This window comes from Panulirus ornatus, chromosome 34 (genome assembly GCF_036320965.1).
Source record: "Panulirus ornatus isolate Po-2019 chromosome 34, ASM3632096v1, whole genome shotgun sequence".
In the NCBI taxonomy this organism is placed as follows: domain Eukaryota; kingdom Metazoa; phylum Arthropoda; class Malacostraca; order Decapoda; family Palinuridae; genus Panulirus; species Panulirus ornatus.
The window spans coordinates 5,520,813-5,531,069 of NC_092257.1; the positions used below are offsets into that span (position 1 = coordinate 5,520,813).

At 45.8% G+C, this 10,257-nt stretch overlaps 1 protein-coding gene across 1 annotated transcript in view; it reads left to right on the forward strand.

Moving 5' to 3' along the window:
* Positions 1-1,452: 1,452 nt before the first annotated feature.
* LOC139759797 (meteorin-like protein) overlaps positions 1,453-10,257 on the forward strand; it is a 141,836-nt gene continuing 133,031 nt past the window's right edge. Inside the window, exon 1 of the mRNA XM_071682264.1 lies at positions 1,453-2,420. Within this exon, the coding sequence (XP_071538365.1) occupies positions 2,149-2,420 (272 nt within the window). The 5' untranslated portion in view covers positions 1,453-2,148. The remainder of the gene's footprint in view (positions 2,421-10,257) is intronic.

The window sequence follows — 10,257 nt, forward strand, 5'->3', positions numbered from 1 at the left end:
AGTCGGATAACTGGGTTAATTACAACGTCTTGGTGATGGGATCCGGATGTGGATAATTACGGGTAACAGGTCGTCGGATAAGGAAGAATTTTATGGCCTGTCACCCCGGCCGGATGTGACACTCAGATGAAACTGTCGGTAACGGAGCCACTTGTCTAACCTTGTACACCCGACAACCGATGTGCGGGATATATGACATGGGCCTAGACCCTTTTACGGGACTCCATTCGCTTTCAAGGCTGCGCTACAATCAGCAGCAAGGAAAGATATATCATATTATATCATATCATATAATTTGTCACTGTCTCCCGCATGTCGGTGTCTCCCGCGTTTGCGAGGTAACGCAAGGAAACAGACGAAAGAATGCCCAACCCACCCACATACACATGTATATACATACACGTCCACACACGCACATATACATACCTATACATCTCAACGTATACACACATATACACACAGACATATATACACATGTACATAATTCATACTGTCTGCCCTCATTCATTTGCGTCGCCACCCCGCCACACATGAAATAATAAGATATATATATATATATATATATATATATATATATATATATATATATATATATATATATATAGAGAGAGAGAGAGAGAGAGAGAGAGAGAGAGAGAGAGAGAGAGAGAGGTGTTTGTGTACACGTTACAGTATGTACTGCTGTGGTATACAGTCACTAGTCTCCAAAAAAAAAAAAAACTGGCTAACGAACAGGTATGTCCAGAATGCCAAGCAACCACTGTGCAGCAACGACCCCAGCATTACTGTGGCCGGATATGGGACCTTCCTTCCACCTGTTGCTGCTACCAGTGGCCCATGAACGAATATTTTCCTTTAGACCTTATCTTGGCTTTTGTCTATGGATGCTGTGGACTATTGACCTCCGCAACAAGGCATTAATTGTAGCTGGCTACTTATTTCCATTAATGAAATGTGAAAAAAAGGCTTGATGCGGCAAGGAACAAAGAGACTGTAATGAAAAGAATAATAATTAATTCTGGCCGAGAGACACACGACAACACCCTGGGAAGACGCGCGCCGCCCGCCCACCCTCCACCCCGCGCTGCCGGCCGTACGACCACTCCTCCATCTGCAATTTTACTTTAAAATAATATTCCTTACGAACGTTCAATGCGCGATTTCTCGGTACGTTCTATTAATAAATGTCTAATTAATCCATCCCTGTGTATCAAACGTGAAACAAGTGAGTATAATATCAATTCAACGATCGATATATGATTAATGTATTCTACATTAATATTAACGGACCAAACTGACCATTATTCTGACGTTTGACTTTAAACACCAATTCTATCGAGATGATAAATAAACAAGTGGAGACGAGATGAATTCAGACAAGAGCGGCAGTGAGGAGCCGCAGCAGGTCCCTGAGCGAGAGGGGTTTGACTCTATCATAAACCACAGTGCATCTCCACGCGTGCTGCTTTGAGCAAGAACTATTGCTTTTTCTCTAAGATTATTCACGACAATTACTTCATTTCATTGTGGAGAAGAACCCCGACACCACATTCAGACAAGGCCATCGTGTTCTCCAGAGGGAGGGAGTGTTTTAAACACCATTCTCAATACGGGGGGAAAAATTCCCGAGTTGGTCCCGTGTTAGGGCCTGGGGCGACTTGATGCCCGGGCGTCGTCTGGGCTCGACCGCTGGGCCGCGCGCCCGCGGACCTCCGACCCGCCCGCACTCACGGACATCCACTTGTTAGTTGGTCTCTTGCCCAGGCAGGGAGAGGTTGTGCGTCTTGTGGTCCCGCCGTGGAACCTGGTTGCCCTTTTTTTTTCTCCCACGTAATAATACTGGTTGTCAGTCGAGGATTTACGGACAGCTCTGGTGGCCATGATGGTGTCGTGAAGCGAGTGTATGACCGTAGTTCCTTCATTCGTGAAGGGGTACGAGTTTATGGAAACAAAAGTGTCGTGAATAATTTCTTCCTCACTTTGAAATACCCCTTGAAGTCGCGAGGAATCCTCCACACCCTCTCCTCTCCTCTCTTCCCCCAACCCGAAAAAAAAAAAAAGAAAGACGATGGCATTAGTGCAGAAACTGGATAATGAAACACATGGCCGTTGTAGCGTAGCCATACGGGTCATTTAGCCAAGTGGACGATGCGGCCGAGAGCCACAGTGTCCGGGGACATGGCACTTCTGACGGGGGAGAGGGTGCCCCAGCAGTGTCCTAGCGACGGCGGAGGGGCGGCAGGAGGAGGGATGGTGCCCGCCCACCACCCAGCCTTGCATCCAACCAGCATCAGAGGCAGAAAGACGAGCGTGAGATGGTCCCTGTCGCTCACCAAGCTGTGGCTATTCTTCCTCTGGGTACTCATCGCCACACCGGCCAAGACCTGCGCCGACTCCAACGGCTGTGATTTCTACGGCAGGTAAGTCAGGTGTACACCTTCGGGGGGGCTTACAGGCAGGTCCTTACAAGGGCTGGGAGTTGGCAACAGACCCCCGAATTGGGAGCGTGAGTCGTGCAGCCTTCGCTCGCTCGGGGGCCCCCTCGAGCCATGAAGCTTAACCCGATATTTACATTCGCCATTCAAGATCAACCGGATTGTATGTTGAAGGCAAACACTTCCAGTTTAATCCCAATTTGTTTTCGTTATAATCTTTTGTGATCACCGTCGTCAAAGGCGATGCGATGTGGTTCCGCCACGCACGGGCAGGAGGAGGATCGGTCCATGATGGGTCAGAAAGTCATATACATAATAATGGTTGTTTCTGACCACAGTAGGTTGTAATGGGAGTTTTACATCAAGAAATTCTATCCTATGCTGAAGAAAAAAAATGATTCGTTTCGTGGACGACGTAAGAGTGGGCAGTAGGAGTACAATCCAAGTGGTAAATGGTACTAAACTTTACCATTGGGTAATAGGGTCGAGCCCGCATAAGTTCCAATCCTTGTCGCGGCAGTCAGCCCTCAGTCAACCCAGCTGTTCATCCTCCCCCCCTGGGGATCGTCGATAAATGGGGTACCTGGATTAGGTTGGGATAAATATATACATTTAGCGTCAATGGGATGGCCTTGATTACGGCGTTCAGTCGTCCGTGCCGTCTCAGCTTACGTATTAGAAAACAAAAGAACGAACCAATACTAGTTGGTAACATATGTGCAAACGTGTACGAATGGGGAGTAGGATAGGAACCTATGCTAATGGATAATAGGATTACGAACCTACACTAGTGGTCAATAGGGATACGACCTTATAATAAATAATGGGGATCCGAACCCATACTTGTGGGTAATAAGGATGAAAAAAACACCCCATAGCGTAACAGTTTCAACTAATTGATCAATTACCCCAGGACCTCCATCTTAAAGGATCCTGTTATTACCCCCTAGACCCCCTTTTTTTTTTTCCAAGGGCTCCTGCAGTTCCAAGGCTGCGCTACACTCAGTAGCAGGGACAGGATATACTCCTTGTAAGCGAGGCGTTCTCTGACAAGACTGGACTAGTCCGTCAACTGATGGTGATACAGCCCCGCCAACGGCGACTCATTGCCCGGGGCATAACCCCGAGCAGGTGGGGTCCGGTAACGCCACAGACCGTGCCGCCTCTGCAAGTGGAGAACAGTAAGCACAGACTAGTGGCTGGGCAACAGCGATACGAACCAGTGGTAGTAGGCAGTCAGTGAAGAACTTACTGTAGTGGGAGGTAATTACGGATGAATAGTCAAGGGGAATGACCATTTACCATTTAACATTTGCTTAGTAGATTCGACAGAGGGTAATAGGGGAATGACCATTTACCATGTATCATTTGCTTAGTAGATTCGACAGTGATTTAAGTGCCTATGGACACGAGAAATACAAACCTGGAAATGTTGGTACAGTTAAGACCTCTGTTCAATTGTTTGGCGTTTAAAATTTGACATTGACGAAGTTTCGAACTGAACTGAATGTTCTTTATGAAGCCGTCACCATCGCACACCGTCTTCCTTTATGAAGCAGTACCCATCCCACGCCCTGTTCCTTTATGAATCTCACGCCATGATCCTCCTTTCTCGCTATTACTTCAATGTTTCCACTTCCTGCGGAGGACTGTCGAACGCAATTTTCTCCCGTAGCTGAAACGGGGACTGTGCTCTGGTTAACCTTCTTCAGGAGAGGCATGTCTACCGCACCCGCAGTAAGTGTGAGGGATACTTTAGGTTGGCCGAGGTGCCCTCGGACGACTGCTCGTCCGTAGTAGAGAGGAGTGTATCACAAGAGTAAGATGTAAAGAGACATTTCCTATACTTATCCTCGCTCTTCATTTCATTATGTTCTCTTCCATTTCTTGTAATCTATTGATGTAAGTTGTTTTATCTTCTAATAAAGCTATTAAACTCTGCAGGGAAGTAATGCGAAAAGGAATATATCCGTGTATATATGTATATTCTTATGTTTAGAAATTTCTCTCAAGCGCTGAATTTGATTCCATCTTGAACCCCTCAGAGATAAAAAGTGTTCGGTACATAGTGATTTTCTTTACCAAGAGGATTCCCTCGTGTAGCCACGGAGTCTCTGCACGTCTTAGATCATTATAGAAATCATCCCCCGATGCTACAGAGATGATCAGTTGGGTTGAGATTGCTTTCAGAACTGAAGGGAACGAGACGAGTCTCTGGTCTCTGCCAGTCTGGGTTGCTGTTGTGTCAACATCAGTGTGCGTAGAAGAGCAGACAAGTAATTCCTATATTACTTAATATTGGAGATTGTGGTGTACATATCAGGGGCCCGCGTCCCTTCAACCTGTTCCTGGCAGATATACCTGGTTCTGGGAGGGCGTCTACACCTATTCAACTCACATGGAAAGCGTCTTTACCAGGTGTGCAAGAAGCGTGCCAAGTTTCACAACACGTAAACCCAGCAGACCAAACAGTTTAGTGCACCAGACTATCATCAGGGAGGCATTACTAGGCTGCGGGGTTAGAGGACGACCCCTGGTACCAGTGTAAGGTATACACGTAAGGTGTAAACAAGGTAATAAAGTCAGCCATGTTGGCTGGTGCTTGGTCTGGCTGGAGTGGGTCGCACCCACAGGTGACCCTATGGTGACGTCACGGGTCACCACAACCAGGTGTTCCTTCTTGTTAGGGCCAAGGATTTATTTTTCTTCGTGTGGATGTATTTGTGTGGAAGAAATTTTTTGTCGATCACGTGAATGGCTGATAGGATGTTAACAAGGATTCAAAGCAAAGTGTGTGTGTGTGTGTGTGTGTGTGTGTGTGTGTGTGTGTGTATGAGTGGATGGGCCATTCTTCGTCTGTTTTCTGGCGCCACCTCGCTGACGCGGGAAACAGCGTTTATGTATAATAAATAAATTGATATAAATACTACTATTATGTATTAGTGTGTCTATTATGCATTCCCTCTCATTTTATATCTTGCTAACTCAGTGAGCCTTCGTAATTTTCATCCTAAACTAATAAAAAAAAGTGAGGCTCAACCTCATTAAAAAACTTGAAGTAAAAATTCCGAGTTTAAGACAAAAGAATGGCAGACGTTAACGGACAGTCGTCTGCCACCGCCAACACCCTTTTTAAAAACACGATTGTTTTCCTTTGGTCGCGTGGCCCTCGGCTTTCCAACTCGACTCGCGTTACACCAGCCCAGGTCACGACCAAGAGGTCAAGCCCCGGTCATAAGACAGGAGGACTCGGGGCGCGCGCTCGACTAGGAACATAATAATCTGAGGCTTTCTATTGGGTATCACTAAGTCGGCAACACATCATTCCACGCTTTGTTCGAAACCCATAAACTGTTTAGTTCATGATAGGAAAAAAAAGAGGATGCGTTGGTAGGAAATGCTAAAGAATGTGGTTGTAATGGGTAGTCTTTCGCACACTAGGCAAAGTTTGCCTACTCGAGGGGAACTGATATGATGATTGGAGAGGAAGATCTTCGTAAATGTCAACATTTTTTTTTTATTAGACTGTCGTAATTCTGGTTTTGGGTGAGTAGCACCTCAGGAGAATTATGCTAATATTGTAATTGTATCATAATGAGTTTAATTAAGGTATTCAGATGTAAAAAGTCATTTGATTTGTTATTTTTCTGTTTACTTTCTTGTGACGTATCCTTTGAGTGTTTATGATCACACACGCAGTTTATACAAAAACTAAATGTAAACCCATTTTGAAAATGGGGTTCTATCGTTCCGTCTTAGAAATATCTACCATTATTTAAGAAAAAAAAAGTTATTGAGGTAAAACTGGAAAAAATACTATATTTCTTTCACTAAAGGTGACGTATGCATGTACGAGAAAGGAGTATAAGAGCGAAATGCATGGGTTCGAATCCAGTCTGTGAGGCACTGGTACAGGAATCATTTCTTGACGAAAGACGCAAACTGGAGAAGTTGTCCACACGTGACCAACTTACAAAAGTTTGAAAAGTGACAATGTTTCCCCCCCCCCAAGATACACTTTTATAAGTGTAAAGTGAGTTATAAGTGTAGACCTTATCTCACTTTTACACAAATGGACGTGGGTTGAGGATGTGTATATATATAAGTGATTTCAGGACACTTTATTAAATGCAATCCACCTCATATAATAGGAAAATAGATAGAATGACGATAGATAGTGATACGAAGTCTATCTATGCCTGCCTGGCTGGAGGGAACTAAGTGCTCGTGACGTCACGCCCACTCACACTACTACACAGTGAAGCCAAACTCCGTCAGTATAATTACGCTGCTAACTTGGCCGGGACAATCAAGTGGTAGTTATCTCATTGCCGCCAATTGGTCACTCCACAGCAGTTCTGGAGTGGTCGTTGTCCCGAGGAAGACCAAAATCAACAGCTGGTTTGGTAACTGCAGATGCGAAGATTGGGAAGCTAATGTCGGCTCTCTGGTCGTGGCGAACAAGGCTTATATTTGCGTACTTGACGTATTATAGTTTTTTTTTTTCCATTTCGGTTTTTGTAACTATAGTATGTTATGTGGCCTCGCTATGCTGTGATAGGTCGTCGTATGGAATGGTATGATGGAAAAGTATAGTATGTTTTTCTATACTTGATCGCCGTTTCCCACGTTAATGAGGTATTATTATTATTATTATTGTTATTATTATTATCATTATTATTATTATTATTATTATTATTATTATTATTGATTTATTATTATTATTATTATCATTATTATTATTATTATTATTGATATTATTATTATTATTATTATTATTATTGATTTATTATCATTATTATTATTATTATCATTATTATTATTATTATTATTACTGACCCCTTAGTGAAATGATTCCCTGAGCCCAACCCCAAGGACTCCACCCTACCCTCGTCCAGGGGCTCCTGCAAGCGTCAAGGTTGTGTGTGCTCCACTCAGGTTCAGGGTAAGGTTGGACCCCCTTTGAAACGAGAAGCTCTTGAGGGGATTGTACTTTTCTCTCTCAACTGACGATGATCAAGCCTCGTCAAAGGTGGCGACCCTTCAATGGCAGTTTGACCTCAAAGAGGTTTTATACTAGTTTATGTGATAACGCTATACCTGTGGGCGTCCAGGATTCGAACCCGGCCCTAACCGTTAAAGATATACCAGTGTATATATACGATCATGTATATACGTAGACATGGCGTGTGACAAGGAAGGTCAAGCAACTTTATTGGGTTATTTTCTTTAATTTGATATTCTAACCTTTGACCTTTCGCCATTTTTTCTCTCACCCTGAATAGTGTGTACATTTAAGGTGTGTGTGTGTGTGTGTGTGTGTGTGTGTGTGTGTGTGTGTGTGTGTGTGTGTGTGTACGTATCAAAAATATCCCCACTGTCATCACTCCCTTCCTACATCTCTCTCTCTCTCTCTCTCTCTCTCTCTCTCTCTCTCTCTCTCTCTCTCTCTCTCTCTCTCTCTCTCTCTGCGTTCACGCCTGCGTCAAGCCGTTGCGCCCAAGACGACGAGACACGACACACAATATCTATCACCCTCCTCCTCCTCCTCCACCTCCCCCGCCTCCCCACCACACACACACACACACACCACACGCCCCTCACACCACACCACACCACCACCAGCCTCTCACAATCGCCCTCATCGTTTTAAACCACACTCACTCTCTCTCTCTCTCTCTCTCTCTCTCTCTCTCTCTCTCTCTCTCTCTCTCTCTCTCTCTCTCTCTCTCTCTCTCTCTCTCTCCCTCCTCGCATTACCGAACGTAACCGCGCTCGACACATCTCCAGACCATAAATCTGAGTTTTCTAGTCTGTGGCCATTGTTGGATGTCTTGGGCCAGAGAGGTAGGAGCAGCTCTACTACGTACGAGCCGGGTTTGAAACCCTCTCCTGTACCCGCTGTATTGGCCTCCACCTGTGTAACGACTTTGTAACCCCGTACCCACGGTGAGGTCTGAAATGCTATGGGGCGTGGTGTGTTTCCACAAGAGATTTTGGGGACGAAGAACTATAGAAGAAGATTGGTGTTTTGGAAACAAAGATTGAGCACGACGGTACGACCCTTGAGCACGACGGTACGATCCTTGAGCACGATGGTACGATCCTTGAGCTCGACGGTACGATCCTTGAGCACGACGGTGCGACCCTTGAGCGCGATGGTACAACCCTTGAGCACGATGGTACGATCCTTGAGCACGACGGTATGATCCTTGAGCACGACGGTACGACCCTTGAGCACGACGGTACGATCCTTGAGCACGATGGTACGATCCTTGAGCTCGATGGTACGATCCTTGAGCACGACGGTGCGACCCTTGAGCACGATGGTACGATCCTTGAGCATAACGGTACGACCCTTGAGCACAACGGTACGACCCTTGAGCACGAGGGTACGACCCGTGCGTATGTGAGCATGGCCTCGCCATTGACCTAACCGCCTACAGTACCTACAAGGTCAAGTAGTTTATCGATAAATAGATGGAAACAAAAATAAATTCATTGCTGAATAAACCTAAGGACCAGAATACATTTGTCTGAGTAAATCGCAAGATTAGCAAAGACCGAATATCCTTAACGAGTGAATCTCAATATTCTCAGAGACTTGGAATTTTATTTCCACGGCGGCGAATTCACCACACGATCGCCCAGTATCGCCCGATTGGTGTAATTGCACGACATCCAGTGACGTAAGGTGCCCGAATACAGACGTGTGTTGTACGGCACAATATCATACTCAGTGAGCGAGATTGTGGACGAAATGGAGAGGCAAAGGCGGGTAAGTAACCTGTAATGGGGAGAGACCAGCTGGGCTCTGAGGTGTGTGTGTGTGTGTGTGTGTGTGTGTGTGTGTGTGTGTTCGACGGAGGGCCAAACACACAGGTCATGGAGGGAGGGAGGGAGGGTGTCAGTAGCAGCAGCAGGGTGGGTGGGGGTGGGTGTGATGGTAAGTGCCACTAATTGGGTAATGGCTCCTGCCTGCCACTTGACACTTTGATGACACCGACTGGTACAGCAGAGCCGCTAACAGGCGTAGCTGGGGTACAATTCTGCGGTGATTGGTCGCGCCGGGTTTTGTGGGGGATTGGGGCTGGCTGGCTCTCTCTCTCTCTCTCTCTCTCTCTCTCTCTCTCTCTCTCTCTCTCTCTCTCTCTCTGAAACACCTGCTTCGCCAAAACTCCATCGCCGTCAAGGGTCTTGTCTTTACCGTTTCCCCCCAAAAAACAAAAAAAAACAAATACAAACTGCGTCTTGTGTGCGTCCCAGGAGAGACCTGGCTGTCTGGGGGCGCCGGGATTCGAAGGCTTGATGTCGCGTTGGTGGGACGCGTTGCGCCCTCGTCCGTGGATGATGGCGTCAGGACCCGCCATTTGGGTAACGTTCAGAAGACCTAACTACGATAAAATACTTATTTATTATCTTTAATCTTTTCCCACAAAGTTTTTTTCACCTTGATTTCATGGTATGTCCTCTGGTCGTCATAACATTGCATCTTTTTGAGAAGTGTTCACTCATGTGATTAGGTCACTCCTTACTCAACTCTCTTACATGGTGGACGCATGATGGCCTCTTAAACACTCACTGTAACTCAGCTTTCTCAATTCTGGTAACCAGTTTTGTTCCCGCCTTTATACCTTCTGTGTCAGCGCTGTTTGCTTCTGTTAAGAGAGGCGACTTTATTCCTCCTCTAGACCTTCCCTGTTCGCACTTTCTCCTTCTTAGAGAGGTGACCAAACCCGAGGAACGTATATTCAACTCTAGGCCTAATGTAGGATGTGAACAGCTCGTTCAATATTCCCTCAACCACGTACTTGGAGAATGG